The 21,270-nt window shown below is 34.8% G+C and overlaps 1 protein-coding gene across 1 annotated transcript in view; it reads right to left on the bottom strand.

Moving 5' to 3' along the window:
- LOC100888201 (tolloid-like protein 2) overlaps positions 1–18,711 on the bottom strand; it is a 39,709-nt gene extending 20,998 nt beyond the window's left edge. The window contains exons 1-2 of the mRNA XM_030977156.1: positions 18,399–18,711; positions 14,998–15,045 (exon numbers count right to left, since the gene is read on the bottom strand). Of these exons, the coding sequence (XP_030833016.1) occupies positions 14,998–15,045; positions 18,399–18,471 (121 nt within the window). The 5' untranslated portion in view covers positions 18,472–18,711. The remainder of the gene's footprint in view (positions 1–14,997; positions 15,046–18,398) is intronic.
- Positions 18,712–21,270: the final 2,559 nt, after the last annotated feature.

The raw sequence follows: 21,270 nt of genomic DNA, 5'->3' as shown, positions 1-21,270 counted from the left end.
TAGTATAGTACATGTAGAATTAGGCCTTATAGTAGAGGTATCATTCTGATCATTATTATACTGATTATCTTTTGCAATACGTCTATATAGACGATAAACTCATGACAATTGACAATTGACATGAATCATTGTCTTTGAGCTTATCATTAAATGCATCTGGTTCGAATTTTGCTTACGTATTTGGTACTGGATGATTTAAATTGTAAAAATGAACTTGTGTCCTATTCATTCTAGTATTATTCATTTGCATTATGTTTTATTCATTCAAGTTCAAATGTTTCTGACTGTTTTCAAGACAATATCTTTTTTGTCGATCATAGTTCTATGTAGCTTGATATCTCACGGTAATTTTGAGAGAAAAGCGATGCAAGCAATGATTTCTGAATTGTAGCGACAATCGCGTTCGCCTTTGCTGTTCTTCAATAATATTTGACAAGCAGTATTAATTAATTTGTCAAGGACTCATGATAAATTCGTTTAACAGTTGATTACCCTCGGTTGATTTTTTTGTTCGTATCATTTGGCGGGGAAAATAGAAGTGAATGTAGTATTATTCTTATTTGTTCATCGTCTCTACGATGCTCTTTGAATCAAAAACAGCTTTTAGTGTTAGGCTTCCTGAAAGAAATTTCAATTGTTGTTAAGAATTTTTTGGTTGCACTCTGTAGATTATGATGATGTGTTTGATCTTTTTTTTCAATACAAGATCAAACACATGATGAAAATCTACTGGCTGCATGCCAATAAGTTCTTGACAACAATAACAAAATGTGAGCTAGTGCTAGTCGGTGTGGCGTACACATGACAATCACATGGTAGATAAAATTATGATCATCAGTACTGGGTGACATAAATTAAAGAGAACTGAATTTGAACCCGGGCCATAGGCTTCCCCCTCTCGTTCTCTCTCCCTCTCTCTCCCTCTTTATCGCCTTACTTTTCCCTCTCTTACCTCCCTTTGCATTTGTATGCCTCGATAATACAAAAAATAAACAATAAGCTTCTTCCTCTTCCCCTCCTTCTTCCTAGTACATGTAGTAGGAGTAGTACTGGAAGCAGTATCACAATAATAATGACAACAATTATTATTATGGTTGGTGGTGTTACTAATGTTATTTTTGTAATTATTAGGTGATACGTAACGAAGTCTACGTATCACCTATTGATTTCGTCAAGATTTTTATTCCTAGTATTCTTCCTCGATTTTGTTCGCAGGATATCTCAAGATTGAATAAAGCCATTGTCATGAAACTTTCAATGATGATAGATCTTAGTCTAACTTAGAACTGCGTGACTTTTCAAAGACTCAAAATCATCGTGACGTCACCCAGGCGCCATTTTGTAAAAATCAATTTATGATCATATCTTCATAACGGAAAAGTATTTCTCATTCATAATTATCACGATTAAGATCAATATCCGTCCGGTCAATATCAGGTCAATAAACGTGCGCAAATGCGCGCGTGCGCGTTCGTCCGCGCGTTTACGCGCGCGCAAAAATTTAAAATGCTCTAAATCATCCCAAATTTTTTTTGCATACGTTTCAGGCCATATAGAGAATTTGAGAAAAAATTATGCTCACGCGCATGCGCGCCTGTTTTTTGCGCGTACTAGCGTTTTTCAACATAGAATCGCCGAAATTTTTCTGTCATCATATTTGGTACATTTTTCCAAGCATTTTGATAACTTGTTCACCTTTTAATAACGCAATGAGCGTCCGTCAAAGTTGACAGCACGCGCGGATTTGCGTTATCTTTATCCACAATACATGGGCAAAAACATGCCTATATAAAATTCATTGTTACTCTCTAGAATAGATATAAACTCCTAATATTTTTTTCATATTTGGATAGATTATGAGTTGGAGATATGATTTCATGTCTCATTTGACCCTCAATTAATTCATAATGTCATCATAATGGCCTCCAAACTCAAAATTTAAATTTGCATATTATGACGTTTGCATATTTTTGGAAAATTGATTGTATTTCTGTAAATATGGATTAATTTTCTTTCAAATTTTGATATGTTGTAGCTGAGACATTTTTCTACAAATGCTGTTTCCACAACTTTTATCTTTGACAAAAGTATCATGGTGTATTTTTACGATTAAAGGAGGCATGACAATTTTTCACATTTTGCGTGTATTCTCTATGGGACATGACTTTTTCTCAAAACTGGATCCTACATTCCTGTCTTTTGTGAGCAATATCGCCGTTATTTCTGCATGGATTTTGTTGATTTTTGAGTATGTTGTAGCTGAGACTATATGCTATCTAAATCAACCCTCATTTTTTCAATAAGATGTCATGATCGCGCTCATGATCATGATCATGATCATCATGATCATCATTATCATAATGATGATAATCATTTATCAATTACATTTTCATTTCTGTGAATAAGATAAAATCGTCAAAAGGTGTTCTTCATGATGTAAATTAGAGTCAAATGTGTAACTGGTTACTGCACAGGTTCAAAGGTCATATATTGTTTCAATCTATCTTCCCTAGATCCATGATGATCAAGGAGACACAATTTAATCTTGACATATGAATAGATCATAATGGGAGAAGCATTTTACAAAATAATATATCGTGTAATGCATTATTTGTTATGTAAACCATTATCATACGTATCACCTAATTCGTCTAAGTGACGAATTAAAGTCTAGTTATGTTTGTTATTGTGACTATTATTCTTATCATGATTATCATCGTTAATATAAATTATTATTGTAATTATTATAATCATTATTTTTGTTATCATAATGATGAATATGAACATGATGATTTTGATGACGATTAGTATAAGTAAATAGTATTGTTATAATTGTTATCGTATCATTATTATCATATGTATTATCAGCATAATCTACAATGGCAGTAGTGTAGTATAGTACATGTAGAATTAGGCCTTATAGTAGAGGTATCATTCTGATCATTATTATTCTGATTATCTTTTGCAATACGTCTATATAGACGATAAACTCATGACAATTGACAATTGACATGAATCATTGTCTTTGAGCTTATCATTAAATACATCTGGTTCGAATTTTGCTTACGTATTTGGTACTGGATGATTGAAATTGTAAAAATGAACTTGTGTCCTATTCATTCTAGTATTATTCATTTGCATTATGTTTTATTCATTCAAGTTCAAATGTTTCTGACTGTTTTCAAGACAATATCTTTTTTGTCGATCATAGTTCTATGTAGCTTGATATCTCACGGTAATTTTGAGAGAAAAGCAATGCAAGCAATGATTTCTGAATTGTAGCGACAATCGCGTTCGCCTTTGCTGTTCTTCAATAATATTTGACAAGCAGTATTAATTAATTTGTCAAGGACTCATGATAAATTCGTTTAACAGTTGATTACCCTCGGTTGATTTTTTCGTTCGTATCATTTGGCGGGGAAAATAGAAGTAAATGTAGTATTATTCTTATTTGTTCATCGTCTCTACGATGCTCTTTGAATCAAAAACAGCTTTTAGTGTTAGGCTTCCTGAAAGAAATTTCAATTGTTGTTAAGAATTTTTTGGTTGCACTCTGTAGATTATGATGATGTGTTTGATCTTTTTTTTCAATACAAGATCAAACACATGATGAAAATTTACTGGCTGCATGCCAATAAGTTCTTGACAACAATAACAAAATGTAAGCTAGTGCTATTCGGTGTGGCGTACACATGACAATCACATGGTAGATAAAATTATGATCATCGGTACTGGGTCACATAAATTAAAGAGAACTGAATTTGAACCCGGGCCATAGGCTACCCCCTCTCGTTCTCTCTCCCTCTCTCTCCCTCTTTATCGCCTTGCTTTTCCCTCTCTTACCTCCCTGTGCATTTGTATGCCTCGATAATACTCTCTTGTTTACAGTCATTACGTGTTTTAATAAATGTTCTCTGTTGGCCACTATTATTCTTTAATTGATTATGTATTCAATATTTTGTTCACACTCATTATTATCTGAGGGGTCCACAATTTACAAGCTTTGCTTTTCAGTGGACCTCTCCATTTTCTCAAAATATTAATGCAATTAAGTTTTAAAATTCATTTTTTGTCTTCCTAAAATGTATAAATTATTATTAAGATTTGTTTATTACCAATGTAACTATGTTTTGTATACATTTTACATTGTATTCGTTATTATGTATTGTATTTTGTTGGAAATGAAAAAATAAAAATGAATGAAATGAATGAATGAATACAAAAAATAAACAATAAGCTTCTTCCTCTTCCCCTCCTTCTTCCTAGTACATGTAGTAGGAGTAGTACTGGAAGCAGTATCACAATAATAATGACAACAATTATTATTATGGTTGGTGGTGTTACTAATGTTATTTTTGTAATTATTATGTTTGTTATTGTGACTATTATTCTTATCATGATTATCATCGTTAATATAAATTATTATTGTAATTATTATAATCATTATTTTTGTTATCATTATGATGAATATGAACATGATGATTTTGATGACGATTAGTATAAGTATATAGTATTGTTATAATTGTTATCATATCATTATTATCATATGTATTATCAGCATAATCTACAATGGCAGTAGTGTAGTATAGTACATGTAGAATTAGGCCTTATAGTAGAGGTATCATTCTGATCATTATTATACTGATTATCTTTTGCAATACGTCTATATAGACGATAAACTCATGACAATTGACAATTGACATGAATCATTGTCTTTGAGCTTATCATTAAATGCATCTGGTTCGAATTTTGCTTACGTATTTGGTACTGGATGATTTAAATTGTAAAAATGAACTTGTGTCCTATTCATTCTAGTATTATTCATTTGCATTATGTTTTATTCATTCAAGTTCAAATGTTTCTGACTGTTTTCAAGACAATATCTTTTTTGTCGATCATAGTTCTATGTAGCTTGATATCTCACGGTAATTTTGAGAGAAAAGCGATGCAAGCAATGATTTCTGAATTGTAGCGACAATCGCGTTCGCCTTTGCTGTTCTTCAATAATATTTGACAAGCAGTATTAATTAATTTGTCAAGGACTCATGATAAATTCGTTTAACAGTTGATTACCCTCGGTTGATTTTTTTGTTCGTATCATTTGGCGGGGAAAATAGAAGTGAATGTAGTATTATTCTTATTTGTTCATCGTCTCTACGATGCTCTTTGAATCAAAAACAGCTTTAAGTGTTAGGCTTCCTGAAAGAAATTTCAATTGTTGTTAAGAATTTTTTGGTTGCACTCTGTAGATTATGATGATGTGTTTGATCTTTTTTTTCAATACAAGATCAAACACATGATGAAAATCTACTGGCTGCATGCCAATAAGTTCTTGACAACAATAACAAAATGTGAGCTAGTGCTAGTCGGTGTGGCGTACACATGACAATCACATGGTAGATAAAATTATGATCATCAGTACTGGGTGACATAAATTAAAGAGAACTGAATTTGAACCCGGGCCATAGGCTTCCCCCTCTCGTTCTCTCTCCCTCTCTCTCCCTCTTTATCGCCTTACTTTTCCCTCTCTTACCTCCCTTTGCATTTGTATGCCTCGATAATACAAAAAATAAACAATAAGCTTCTTCCTCTTCCCCTCCTTCTTCCTAGTACATGTAGTAGGAGTAGTACTGGAAGCAGTATCACAATAATAATGACAACAATTATTATTATGGTTGGTGGTGTTACTAATGTTATTTTTGTAATTATTAGGTGATACGTAACGAAGTCTACGTATCACCTATTGATTTCGTCAAGATTTTTATTCCTAGTATTCTTCCTCGATTTTGTTCGCAGGATATCTCAAGATTGAATAAAGCCATTGTCATGAAACTTTCAATGATGATAGATCTTAGTCTAACTTAGAACTGCGTGACTTTTCAAAGACTCAAAATCATCGTGACGTCACCCAGGCGCCATTTTGTAAAAATCAATTTATGATCATATCTTCATAACGGAAAAGTATTTCTCATTCATAATTATCACGATTAAGATCAATATCCGTCCGGTCAATATCAGGTCAATAAACGTGCGCAAATGCGCGCGTGCGCGTTCGTCCGCGCGTTTACGCGCGCGCAAAAATTTAAAATGCTCTAAATCATCCCAAATTTTTTTTGCATACGTTTCAGGCCATATAGAGAATTTGAGAAAAAATTATGCTCACGCGCATGCGCGCCTGTTTTTTGCGCGTACTAGCGTTTTTCAACATAGAATCGCCGAAATTTTTCTGTCATCATATTTGGTACATTTTTCCAAGCATTTTGATAACTTGTTCACCTTTTAATAACGCAATGAGCGTCCGTCAAAGTTGACAGCACGCGCGGATTTGCGTTATCTTTATCCACAATACATGGGCAAAAACATGCCTATATAAAATTCATTGTTACTCTCTAGAATAGATATAAACTCCTAATATTTTTTTCATATTTGGATAGATTATGAGTTGGAGATATGATTTCATGTCTCATTTGACCCTCAATTAATTCATAATGTCATCATAATGGCCTCCAAACTCAAAATTTAAATTTGCATATTATGACGTTTGCATATTTTTGGAAAATTGATTGTATTTCTGTAAATATGGATTAATTTTCTTTCAAATTTTGATATGTTGTAGCTGAGACATTTTTCTACAAATGCTGTTTCCACAACTTTTATCTTTGACAAAAGTATCATGGTGTATTTTTACGATTAAAGGAGGCATGACAATTTTTCACATTTTGCGTGTATTCTCTATGGGACATGACTTTTTCTCAAAACTGGATCCTACATTCCTGTCTTTTGTGAGCAATATCGCCGTTATTTCTGCATGGATTTTGTTGATTTTTGAGTATGTTGTAGCTGAGACTATATGCTATCTAAATCAACCCTCATTTTTTCAATAAGATGTCATGATCGCGCTCATGATCATGATCATGATCATCATGATCATCATTATCATAATGATGATAATCATTTATCAATTACATTTTCATTTCTGTGAATAAGATAAAATCGTCAAAAGGTGTTCTTCATGATGTAAATTAGAGTCAAATGTGTAACTGGTTACTGCACAGGTTCAAAGGTCATATATTGTTTCAATCTATCTTCCCTAGATCCATGATGATCAAGGAGACACAATTTAATCTTGACATATGAATAGATCATAATGGGAGAAGCATTTTACAAAATAATATATCGTGTAATGCATTATTTGTTATGTAAACCATTATCATACGTATCACCTAATTCGTCTAAGTGACGAATTAAAGTCTAGTTATGTTTGTTATTGTGACTATTATTCTTATCATGATTATCATCGTTAATATAAATTATTATTGTAATTATTATAATCATTATTTTTGTTATCATTATGATGAATATGAACATGATGATTTTGATGACGATTAGTATAAGTATATAGTATTGTTATAATTGTTATCATATCATTATTATCATATGTATTATCAGCATAATCTACAATGGCAGTAGTGTAGTATAGTACATGTAGAATTAGGCCTTATAGTAGAGGTATCATTCTGATCATTATTATTCTGATTATCTTTTGCAATACGTCTATATAGACGATAAACTCATGACAATTGACAATTGACATGAATCATTGTCTTTGAGCTTATCATTAAATACATCTGGTTCGAATTTTGCTTACGTATTTGGTACTGGATGATTGAAATTGTAAAAATGAACTTGTGTCCTATTCATTCTAGTATTATTCATTTGCATTATGTTTTATTCATTCAAGTTCAAATGTTTCTGACTGTTTTCAAGACAATATCTTTTTTGTCGATCATAGTTCTATGTAGCTTGATATCTCACGGTAATTTTGAGAGAAAAGCAATGCAAGCAATGATTTCTGAATTGTAGCGACAATCGCGTTCGCCTTTGCTGTTCTTCAATAATATTTGACAAGCAGTATTAATTAATTTGTCAAGGACTCATGATAAATTCGTTGAACAGTTGATTACCCTCGGTTGATTTTTTCGTTCGTATCATTTGGCGGGGAAAATAGAAGTAAATGTAGTATTATTCTTATTTGTTCATCGTCTCTACGATGCTCTTTGAATCAAAAACAGCTTTTAGTGTTAGGCTTCCTGAAAGAAATTTCAATTGTTGTTAAGAATTTTTTGGTTGCACTCTGTAGATTATGATGATGTGTTTGATCTTTTTTTTCAATACAAGATCAAACACATGATGAAAATTTACTGGCTGCATGCCAATAAGTTCTTGACAACAATAACAAAATGTAAGCTAGTGCTATTCGGTGTGGCGTACACATGACAATCACATGGTAGATAAAATTATGATCATCGGTACTGGGTCACATAAATTAAAGAGAACTGAATTTGAACCCGGGCCATAGGCTACCCCCTCTCGTTCTCTCTCCCTCTCTCTCCCTCTTTATCGCCTTGCTTTTCCCTCTCTTACCTCCCTGTGCATTTGTATGCCTCGATAATACAAAAATTAAACAATAAGATTCTTCCTCTTCCCCTCCTTCTTCCTAGTACATGTAGTAGGAATAGTACTAGAAGAAGTATCACAATAATAATGACAACAATGATTATTATGGTTGGTGGTGTTACTAATGTTATTTTTGTAATTATCAGGTGGACTGTATATCGTACAGACCACCTTATAATTTCGTTAGAATTGCCTTTGTTTATTTATTTATTTATTATCAGGTGGGCTGTAGATCGTACAGACCACCTTATAATTTCGTTAGATTTGCCTTTATTATCAGGTGGGCTGTATCTTATACAGACCACCTTATAATTTTGTTAAAATCGCCTTTATTATTCTTTATTGTTAGGTGGGCTGTATACCGTACAGACCACCTTATAATTTCGTTAGAATTGCCTTTATTATTTATTTATTCATCAGGTAGGCTGTATGTCGTACAGACCACCTTACAATTTCGTTAGAATTGCCTTTATTATCAGGTGGGCTGTATCTTATACAGACCACCTTATAATTTTGTTAAAATCGCCTTTATTATTCTTTATTGTTAGGTGGGCTGTATATCGTACAGACCACCTCATAATTTCGTTAGAATTGCCTTTCTTATTTATTTATTCATCAGGTGGGCTGTATATCGTACAGACCACCTCATAATTTCGTTAGAATTGCCTTTCTTATTTATTTATTCATCAGGTGGGCTGTATATCGTACAGACCACCTTATAATTTCGTTAGAATTGCCTTTATTTATTTATCAGGTGGGCTGTATCTAATACAGACCACCTTATACTTTTGTTAAAATTGCCTTTATTATCAGATGGGCTGTATATCGTACAGACCACCTTATAATTTCGTTAGAATTGCCTTTATTATTTATTTATTCATCAGGTAGGCTGTATATCGTACAGACCACCTTACAATTTCGTTAGAATTGCCTTTATTATCAGGTGGGCTGTATCTTATACAGACCACCTTATAATTTTGTTAAAATCGCCTTTATTATTCTTTATTGTTAGGTGGGCTGTATATCGTACAGACCACCTCATAATTTCGTTAGAATTGCCTTTCTTATTTATTTATTCATCAGGTGGGCTGTACATCGTACATACCACCTTATAATTTCGTTAGAATTGCCTTTATTTATTTATCAGGTGGGCTGTATCTAATACAGACCACCTTATACTTTTGTTAAAATTGCCGTTATTATCAGGTGGGCTGTATATCGTACAGACCACCTTATAATTTCGTTAGAATTGCCTTTATTATTTATTTTTTTATTTATTTCGAACCACTTTTTTGTAAGCACGATTACTTGAAAATGGCTCAATCAAATGCCTTCAAATTTGGAACACATATATGTATAGGCATATGTACAAAACACAATAACGTTTTCAACTATGACCTTCACTGATGACGTCATCTAGGCGCCATTTTGTAAATTTTTCTGAAAATCAACTCATGATCCCATCTTCATAACCAAAAGCCATTTTTGATTCATATTTATCATGATTAAGGTCAATATCCGTCCGGTCAATTTCAGGTCAAAAAACGCAGGCGTGGGCGTACGTCCGCGCGTCAGTGGGCGCAAAAAAATATTAAAATGCTCAAAATAGTCTCAAAATAATTTTACATACGTTTTAGGCCATTTTAAGCATTTAAAAAAAAATCTCACACACGCGCATGCGCACGTGTTTTCGCGCGTTCTGGCATTTTGCAAAAAAGAATCGCCAATTTTTCTTTGTTATCATATTTGGCACATTTTCCCAAGCATTTTTCTACCTTTTTAACATATTTCTGACCATTAATAACGGAGTGAGCGTCCGTTTAAGATACACGTCCGTGCGTGCGAGCTCTTGTAATACATAGCATATATGGGCAAAAAAATGCCTAGACAAAATCCATTGTAGCTCTTTAGGATGTAAGGTGACCCCAAATTTTGTTTCATATTTTGTAGAGTATGAATTAGAAATATGATTTCTTGTCTCAATTGACCCTCAATTAACTCATGACGTCATCATAATGGCCTCCGAACTCAAAATTCCAATTTGCATATTATGACATCAGCATATTTTTGGAAAATTGATTGTATCTCTGTAAATATTGATCGATTTTCTTCCAAATTTTGATATGTTTTAGCTGAGATAATTCACTACAAATGCATTTCACATGATTTTTCATTTCGACAAAGGAATCATGACGTATTTTTGCGATTAAAGGAGGCATGTCAATTTTTCTCTTTTTGCGTGTATTCTCTATGGGACATGACTTTTTCTCAAAACTGGATTCTACATTCCCGTCTTTCGCGAGCAATATCTCCGTCGTTTTAGCTTCGCTTACGCTGAACTTTGAGTATGTTGTAGCTGAGACAATTAGCTATCTCAAATGTGCCTTAATTTTGTCTCAAACTTGAGTTAGACCAGCCCACCTATACTATACTATACTATATTTTGATAGAGTATGAATCGGAGATATGATTTCATGTCTCATTTGACCCTCAATTAACTCATGACGTCTTCATAATGGCCTCCAAACTCAAAATTTCAATTTGCATATTATGACGTCAGCATATTTACGGAAAATTGATTGTTTCTCTGTAAATATTGATCAATTGTCTTCCAAATTTGTATATGTTTTAGCTGAGACAATTCTCTACAAATGAAGTTGGCACAAATTTTCATTTTGACAAAGGCATCAGGGCGTATTTTCACGATTAAAAGAGGCATGTAAATTTTTCACATTTTGCGTGTATTCTCTATGGGACATGAGTTTTTCTCAAAACTGGATTCTACATCCCCGTCTTTCGCGAGCAATATCTCTGTCGTTTTAGCTTCGTTTACGCTGAACTTCAAGTATGTTGTAGCTGAGACAATGAGCTATCTCAAATGTGTCCTTTATGTTGTCTCAAATTTTTGTTCAACCAGCCCACCTATACTTGTTCCAAACAAGTATTACAAATCTAGTTTATTTATTTATTTATTTATTTATTTTTCTTACATCTAACCACTTTTTTGTAAGCACGATGACTTGAAAATGGCTCAATCAAATGCCTTCAAATTTGGCATACATATGTATAGGCATATGTACAAAGCACAATGTTTTCAACATTGACCTTGACTGATGACTTCATCTAGGCGCCATTTTGTAAAATTTTCTGAAAATCAACTCATGATCATATCTTCATAACCAAAAGTTTTTTCTCATTCATATTTATCATGATTAAGGTCAATATCCGTCCGGTCAATTTAAGATAAAAAAAATGCTCGCGTACGCGTACGTCCGCGCGTCGGTGCGCGCGCAAAATTTCAAAATGCTAAAAAAAAACTCAAAATCATTTAGTATACGTTTTAGGCCATTTAAAGCATTTTATAAAAAATCTCGCACACGCGCATGCGCGCGCGTTCTCTCTCGTTCTGACATTTTGCAAAATAGAATCGCCAAATTTTCTTCGTCATCATATTTAGCACATTTTTTCAAGCATTTCGATACCTTGTTCATCTTTTTCTGACCATAAATAACGGGGTGAGTGTCCGTTTAAGATACATGTCCGTGCGTGCGAGCTCTTGTAATACATAGCATATATGGGAAAAAATCATGCCCATACAAAATCCATTGTAGCTCTTTAGAAAGTAAGGTGACCCCTATTTTTTTCATATGTTGATAGAGTATGAATCGGAGATATGATTCCATGTCTCATTTGACCCTCAATTAACTCACGACGTCATCATAATGGCCTCCGAACTCATAATTTCAATTTGCATAATATTATGACGTCAGCATATTTTTTGAAAATTGATTGTATCTCTGTAAATATTGATCGATTTTCTTCCAAATTTTGATATGTTCTAGCTGGGACAATCTTCTACGATTGCAGCTTTCACAAATTTTCATTTTGACAAAGGCATCAGGGCGTATTTTCACGATTAAAAGAGGCATGTAAATTTTTCACATTTTGCGTGTATTCTCTATGGGACATGAGTTTTTCTCAAAACTGGATTCTACATCCCCGTCTTTCGCGAGCAATATCTCTGTCGTTTTAGCTTCGTTTACGCTGAACTTCAAGTATGTTGTAGCTGAAACAATAAGCTATATCAAATTTGCCCTTTATTTTGTCTCAAATTTTAGTTAGACCAGCCCACCTATACTTGTTCAAAACAAGTATTACAAATCTAGTTATTATTATTATCATCAACATTCATTCATTTCATTTCATCTTCAATATTTCATGAAATGCATTCAGAAAATGAAGAACAAAAAGAAACGAAAATAACCCGTGAAAAAAAAATATTGTCGGCGAAGCATTTGTCGTAGTACTAGTAACATTTGTATTTTATGGGACACTTTTTGGGCGGAGCAATTGTCGGCAGAGCAAATGTCACCGGAGCAAGTGTCGCTTCAGGCGGAGCAAATGTCGGCGGAGCAACTGTTGGCGGAGCAATTGTCGGCGGAGCAATGTCACCGGCGCAATTATCGCGTTTTGCGGAGTAATTGTCGGCGGAGCAATTGTCGGCGTAGCAAATTTCGGCGGAGCAATTGTCGGCGGAGCAAATGTCGGCGGAGCAACTGTCGTTCGAGGAGCATTTGTCACCGGAGCAATTGTCGCGTTTTGCGGAGCAATTGTCGGCGGAGCAATTGTCGGCGGAGCAAATGTCGGCGGAGCAATTGTCGGCGGAGCAATTGTCAGCGGAGCAAATGTCGGCAGAGCAAATGTCGGCAGAGCATATGTCGGCGGAGCAAATGTCGGCGGAGCAATTGTCGGCGGAGCAAATGTCGCGGAGCAAATGTCGCGGAGCAATTGTCGCGTTTTGCGGAGTAAATGTCGGCGGAGCAATCGTCGGCAGAGCATGTGTCGGGTTACCTAAAAATGATGAAAAGGATAGAGCATTGGTGTAAAGGAAGAAAGTATTAGTAATAGTAATAGTAAAATGAATAGTAGTAGTAGTTGTCGCAGTAATAGTATTGGTAGTATAGTAGCAGAATTAATAGTAGTAGTAGTACTAGTAGTAATATAGTAATAGTAGTAGTAGTTGTTTTATAGTATTATTGGTAATAGTAACATTAGTAGAAGTAGTAGTAGTAGTCATGGGTGTCGATCCGTAACTGATACCTATTCATCAGGGGGGGATGATCTATTCATTCATCCCCCCCTGATGAATAGGTATTACGTAAGTATCGACACCCATGGTAGTAGTAGTAGTAGTTGTTGTATAGTACTACTATTAATAATAATATTAGTAGTAGTAGTAGTTGTAGTAGTAGCAGCAGCAGCAGCAGCAGTAGAAATAGTAGTAGTAGTAGTAGTATGGTTGTAGCAGTAGTAGTAGTAGTAGTATGGTTGTAGCAGTAGTAGTAGTAGTAGTAGTAGTAGTAGTAGTATGGTAGCATGGTAGCAGTAATAGTAGTAGTAGTAGTAGTAGTAGTAGTAATACAATAATAGTAATATTAGTAATAGTAGTTGTTGTATTGTATTACTAGTAATAGTAATATTAGAAGTAGTAGTAGTAGTAGTAGTAATAGTAGTAGTAGTCAGTGGGAAAAAAATGTGTATATTTATATTTGTTAACGTAAATTTTATCTTTTTTTTGAGATGGGGGGGGGGGGTTGCAATTTTTCAAATTTTTGGGAGCAAAAAATAAATAAATAAATAAAAATGCTCACTACCCCCAGCCCCCCCCCCCCCCCCCCCCCCCCCAACTGAGCAACATATGAGCCGGCATGATTTTCATATTTCAGCACACTCAATTTCAAATTGATTTCAAATTTGGGCTCCACTCCTAAGACATCCTGGATAGTAGTAGTAGTAGAAGTAGTAGTAGTAGTAGTAGTAGTAGTAGAATTAGTAGTAGTAGTAGTAGTAGTAATAGTAGTAGTATAGTAGTAGTAATATGGTAGTAGCAGCAGTAGTAGCAGTAGCAGTAGTAGCAGCAGTAGTAGTATTAGTAGTATAGTAGTAGAATCAGTAAAAGTAATATTAGTAGTAGTAGTAGTAGTATGGTAGTAGCAACAGCAGCAGCAGTAGTAGTAGTAGTAGTAGTAGTAGTATGGTAGTAGTAGCAGTAGTAGCAGTAGCAGCAGCAGTAGTAGTAGTAGCAGCAGTATTAGTATTAGTAGTATAGTAGTAGAATCAGTAAAAGTAATAGTAGTATTAGTAGTATAGTAGTAGAATCAGTAAAAGCAGTAGTAGTAGTAGTAGTAGTAGTAGTAGTAGTAGTAGTAGTAGTAGTAAAAGTAGTAGTAGTAGTATAGTAGTAGCATCAGTAGTAGTATGAGCAGGAGGAGGAGGAGCAGATGCATCATTATTATTAGTAGTAACAGATGCAGAAGTGATAGTAGTATTGTTGTTTGAATACCAGTAACACAGGGCCTTTCTGTTACAATATCCATCACGTTTGATTATCATGATGTCTATGTTAGACTTCAAAATTCAAACGTATCCCGAAAGGCTTGATCTGAGGAACATGTAATTCTCTTTACCTGCTCGACCTCTAAAGTTTGAAAAGCTTAGAGTAAACGGAAGCACTATATCAAATGAAATGAAAGTCGTTACCTGTCTGACTTCCGGCAGCAGCTGCAGCCTTGGTTCCAGACGTTAGTCCTAATTGAAATAAAACAACATATTATTTTCCTTTATCACAATGACTAATGAGATGGCTCATTTGCGCAATGGCTCAATGATAGAGCAGTGGAGAGGACTTAAAATCTTCTGCCTCCTGTTTGCTTACTTACAAGCATAAACATGCTTTGTTACCAGTCAGGTGAAGCTATCCTCTCTGCAAAATAATGAAGATAGTATTTGAGTGACTTGGTATTTGTTGAAGGTTGAAGAAAAAATTGCTTAATTTGTGTAAATAATGTGAATACTATATTCCTTCTACTGTACTAACTCTCTGACATGCAAAAAATACTGAAAAAATTCTCAAACCACGAAGATATCTATGGTTTTCTTTGAAAAGGTCGATGTATGACACCCTCTAACAGTGATCAACAGTAAATTCTCCCAACCATTTTTGAATTTTCCCAACCGTTTTTCCATGAAAAAAATATATAATCCGTCAACACGTCAATGTCTGGAATGGAATGTACAGCCATTTTATTGCTTTATGACGATTTCCATTCAAACACCTAAAATGTAATTAACGTGTAATAATATAGTTGGGAGAATAAAGGAATCGATCAGATCAGTTTTCCCATATATGTACCATGAATAATGGTCCGTTTTCGCTCAATTTTTAGACTATCTTTAATTGTACATCTAGCATTGAACTCACTACCTTAGCACCACTATCTCTCATCTGAACAATGTTGCCAAATCCCTTTAATAGACCAGTGGGCCTCTTGGCTGGCCAGTGGAAGGCGTACGTAGGAGGCAGCTGATTCTACTGACACCAGAAGGGATTTCTGAAATACCGCTAAAAGTGCTCCACTGTTAAGGTTAAACTTTCTTTTTGTATATGATTGTAGTGGTTTTTTTTCAATCCGTCTTATGATTGAAGTAGTCTAAAATGCTTGATTTCTTCATCTTGTTTACCCCTTTTCTCATGACTCTCTTTCCCTGTCTCTCTCTGTGTCTCTCTCCCTGTCTCTCTCCTTCTTGAAGGATGTGCCTATAGCAGGCAGCATCACTTTTGGTTGAGTTCTCGATCAGTGCATGATATTATTGGACTTAGCGGACTAATTGGTGAATTATTTATATCAATCGTCTTGTGAACACACATAGCATCTTTTGGACATTTTTGAGACAAGTTTGGTATGTGTTTCAATGAAAACGATATCTTGTTCATATGACTTATTAATTTCATGTAGTATCCATTGCACTACACCAGTACACTGCACCGTATTCTCATAACATACAGGTTACGTTTCTGTGGTCTAGTAACAGTTTACAAGGGATACATTCGCCCAATATTGAATCATCGAGTAAAATCAAATCTTAAGTTTGGAACGAATTCAGAAAAGGACATGCAGGACCATGTCAGGTGATCAATATATACGAACTATCACAAAGCTCTTTAATTGTGTTCCTTGCAGACGCTATCAGATAGACGCAAACAATAGGCCATTTTCGTAATGTAACCAAATTTAATGCGTAAGTCTTTGTGAAGTGCCTCCATACAAATTATTTCATTCACCTGATAAGAATAATATTATTTCAATAGACAGAATCCGAACTAATTACATAAGTTGTTCCCAGGTTGGACAAACATGATGACTTGACCTACCTAGCAACACTTAATACATGCAGTTGCATTCTGTCTATTGAAAAACTATTATTCCTAACAGGTGAATGAAATAATTTGTATTGAGGCACTTCACAAACACTTATGCATTAAATGTGGTTACATCACAAAAATGGCCTATTGTGTACTAACGTTGCCTCATCTCTTGCCAACAGCCCAATTTGTAAACATGGGTTACCTGTTAACAATGATGTAGATCATTCACTGTGGAGAAGGTTTAATTCGTCAATTTCGTTGTAAAACAAAACGCTATAGAAATAGCTCAATTTCGTACTTAATAGACCTGTTGAATGCATGAAAGAATCACAATTTACACTGTTGCATTTATCTGTCGTATTTACCAGTTGAATGGCAAGGAATCTCATTATCTGCTTTACGTTTTACATTTTACATTTTACATTTTACATTTTATAATGGCTACCTGCTAGTAATATATATAATGTGCATCGTATTACCACCTCTTGTTTTACAAATGATTGTGCGTTTATGCTTCCCAATAACCCTTTTTTGAGAAACGCTGATCCCAAACGCACCTTTTTTGTGAGTTCACGATCGGCGTTCATCGGTGTTCATACGAAAATACGTTCATACGAAAAGGACATCAATTTATAATTATGTACTTACCGTTGATGAAAAGGCAACATAGAGCAACATTTTGCTGACTTTTAATTTTCAATGAATATGAATATGAATTGTTAAAGACACAGGTGCAATAATTACAGAATTAGCTTTTTACTTACTTGTATGTTATGTATTGTATTGCTTTTGATCAATTATTGTTATTACTATTGTGAAGTTTAATAGATTTTAAAAATGTAAATAATATATAGTGGTTGATTTTAAATGCTACACATGAATACTGTTTAATGTTACCAATACTGTTTGAATGAATGATTGTAACACATAAACTATAATGTTATGTAATGCAGCTCATGTATACATGTAAACATGCACAATTAAGCATTTTGGCTGCGAGGCATTGTTTTTTAATAAAACCATTATTGAATTGAATTGAATGAATTAAATTGAGGACGAACCGTGTTGTGAACTAAACGCGTAACAAAAGCCTCATTCTGGCCTCAAACAAGTTGAGCATAGGGACTGCTTGCTCATCCTTTGACCCACTCTAGCTTATGTCACTTCACAATATAACTTAATATCCTTCACCCCCTTTTCTCTGTATTCTACCTTTTGTCTGTTACTGCCTTAGTCATGTTGGTCATGGATTTTGTTATAGATATCATACTTTGTGCAAACAGCATCATGTTCATATCAAGTTGATCCGTTTGTCAAACCATATATCAGCTTCTTGGCTCCAAAGTGCAATCTTAACAAAACTTTTCAATCAATCTCTCTCTCTCTCTCTCCTGGCATTATCCTTCTCTTTCTCTCTCTCTTTTAATCTCTCTCTGTATCTCTCTTTCAATCTCTTTCTCTTTCTCTCGCTCTCTATCTATTTTCAATCTCTCTCTCTCTCGGTTTCTCCCTCTATCTCTTTTTTATTCTTTCTCTCTTTCTCCCTCTCGCTCTTTCAATCTCTCTCTCTTTCTATCCATATCTCTCTCTCTCTCTCTCCCTCTGTTTCAATCTCTATCTCTCTCTTTTCTCGCTCTCTCTTTCTTTCTTTCTCTCTCTCTCTTTCAGTCTCTCTCTCTCTGTTTATCTCTCTTTCTCCCGGCTCTCTTTCTCATAGTTGATATAGAACTCTTACCTGCCACCATGATGATTGTTGCCCATAGCATGATGATAGAGATCCGCTTCACCAGACGGTTCAGTCTGTCCATGGTCAATGAGTTCCTCAATCACAAATGACATACAAACCTCATCCAGATAAGACTCCTAAACTATTAGCCTCAGTTTCGAGCTCCGTTACTTATCGCTCTCATGTGCTATTATGCAAGCTTATATAACCATTACAAATCCTGCCAACATTATTGTAAGGTCAAATAAAGAGATTCTCTATTGGCACTGAATTAATCCGAAAGATATGATTAATTCAACTAGAGTTGTCTACGTTTTTGCAGTGGTGGTGGTGGGGGTGGTATTTGCCATATTTCATTATTCATTGTCGAGTCACGATTGGTCAATTCTTCGTAAAAGACAAAGTACATTGTATACGTGCTTTTAAAGGGGGAGTGGCCAAATTTCCGGGAGAGGAGCTTACGTATTCTCTTTCCAATATACGTTACATTAAAGGTACTATGTCCCATTTGCGGGCCAAACAAAATGAAAAGGTTAATGCCAACAGCGTTTGAAAGATAATACCAATTTAGAACTTCCCTAAAAAAAAAGGGGGGGGGGGAGGGGGGCTTGAAAATGTCTTTAAGTGGAAAAAACGCCTATTAGTTGTCGAATAGACTTAAGAGCTATAGGGCCAGTAAGTAATAGTCTGATTCACAGACCATTGTACCGAATGGTCGTACGTTTTATGCTGCGCAAAGATTTAATCAGTTTAATTTGGCCATTATAAGAAGTAGGTTATTGATGTAGACAAATGCTCATGTACCCTTTACAGCTCATTTTATGTATGTTATTACAAAGAAGAAAAAAGTGAGTCAGTCACTCAATAGTGTCAGCCAGTGAAGTCTAGCAAGTAAGCCGGTTTCCTTGCCTAATTTGAATATAAGGACACTGCTAAGGTTTAAATTTCACAGATAGGACATACATGACATATTCATAATTCCTGCAAAGTTCCACAGAATTTGATGTTGGCTGCGAAAAGGGACATACTATCGTTAACGTTTTACTAAGTACTTCGAGAAAGGCTATTATTTTCGAGGTTTGATATTTTTTGTTATCCTATATTTTGATCACATCTTTAAACGTCAAACAACGAGGTTTATATGCATTATGACCGGTATAAGCGTTACGAACTCAGCGAAAGAGAAAATAATTTTACTCACAAGACGAATCAATAACAAGAGTTTGGGAACCTCGAAATAAATGTCTACTATTTTTACTGTCGTTAAGTAATTTCCCAAAACCAATTAAAATGTTTAAGTACCCTCATATATATACCCTGACAAGGTGCCCATTTTGAGATGCACTTAAAAGCCAAGTGTATATCTTTATCATCCTTTTCAATAAAACTACCAAGTATAGTCCATTGTTCTGGCGGGTCCATTTATATGCCTTTGTTTTGGTGGTCCTCATTCGTGTCTTTGTCCCTTTGACACAAAATAATCTACCATTATAGTACTTGTATCCTTCTGTATATAAATTACATGTTCTGGCTTTCTGCATGGAAAAGAGGATTTTTGATGACCATTAGATCAAGACCCTCACATCATCTTGTGTTTTACATATGTGGAAGTTCATAATGATGTGACTGATTTGATTCTCAAACGTTTGGTAATAATAAATACTCTCATATGACTCCGGAATTACCAATCTCTTCTTGCTGCTTCATTTGATGCACCTCTCCTATCATACACCAATCCCAACATAAAACTACCTCTACCCCGGTAGAAATAATATCCGGAGGTTCCAGCTCAGTTTGTGAACGGAAAGATGGCTTAATACACCCTTGACCCTATGCTTTGATTACATCCTCTAATATCCGATTGGAATCCAGGGATATCGTGTTAGATGCACTTAGAGCAAGGTCATTATGCAGTGTTATATGGAGAACAAGAAAATAATAAAAGACCAAAAAAAGATATTCGTGGCTGTGACTGACAACGATCACTGACCATCTAAAACACTGCGCATTGATGAAAAAGATACCCACATTAGACAACTATTATAGTTATGGATACACTCGAAAAGAACTCCCTCTTCCATTTTGCTGAAGGTCGTCAGATAAATTGAATCGGGGTAGTTAGGGGCGGGGAGCAGAACTAACGAGCCCTACTTAGTTGATGTATTTCCCTGTTTCACCGTTCTTTTATTTCTTTATTTCTTGTATTTACTTTTTTTGACTCTTTTCAGATTCATGATGTTCATCGTTTAATCTTCCGTTCCTATTTCTTTTCATGTATGACTTTATTTCAGTATTATGGTTTGTCTGTCTCGTATATCTGATAAAATCTACTGGTATCATAGGCTATCGGTACACTGATATACCCCTCCCCCCGACCGATACATCAAAAAAATAATTATGGCTATATACGACTGAGACATGTTGTTCCTCTTGATCAAGCCTTTGTCGTGAGGTGGCGCTATAGAACTGAAAGACTAGGAGTTTATGTATACTATAAAGTGACTCGAAACTGACTCTATGAAATTAACCGGTTTACAAAACATTTGATATTCAAATTGTGTGCATATTTTTTAAACAAAGGTTGTTCTTGACAACATAGAAAGCTTGCTCGAGGCATGCCTGACATAACAACATGTAACGTATGCAAACAAGATTCGAAGCATTGTGGTTCATTCTCATTTCATTAGGAAAACCTTACAAAGCTTAGGACTGATTTATTCTGGGAAATCAAATCTAAACTGAAAAACGACATAAAGCATGTTTTGAATCACGATGGTCGCATCAAAGTTGTAACTAGTGATGAGCGACGTGAAACTCTAACAAACAGAGATCACCTAAAGCGGATTAATTTTCTTAGTACATCTCTTGAATGTGTACTACA

This window comes from Strongylocentrotus purpuratus, unplaced genomic scaffold (genome assembly GCF_000002235.5).
Source record: "Strongylocentrotus purpuratus isolate Spur 01 unplaced genomic scaffold, Spur_5.0 spur5_scaffold_1, whole genome shotgun sequence".
Taxonomy (NCBI): Eukaryota; Metazoa; Echinodermata; class Echinoidea; order Camarodonta; family Strongylocentrotidae; genus Strongylocentrotus; species Strongylocentrotus purpuratus.
Note: the sequence above shows the minus strand (reverse complement) of the source record. Positions and strands in the feature narration are given on the sequence as shown.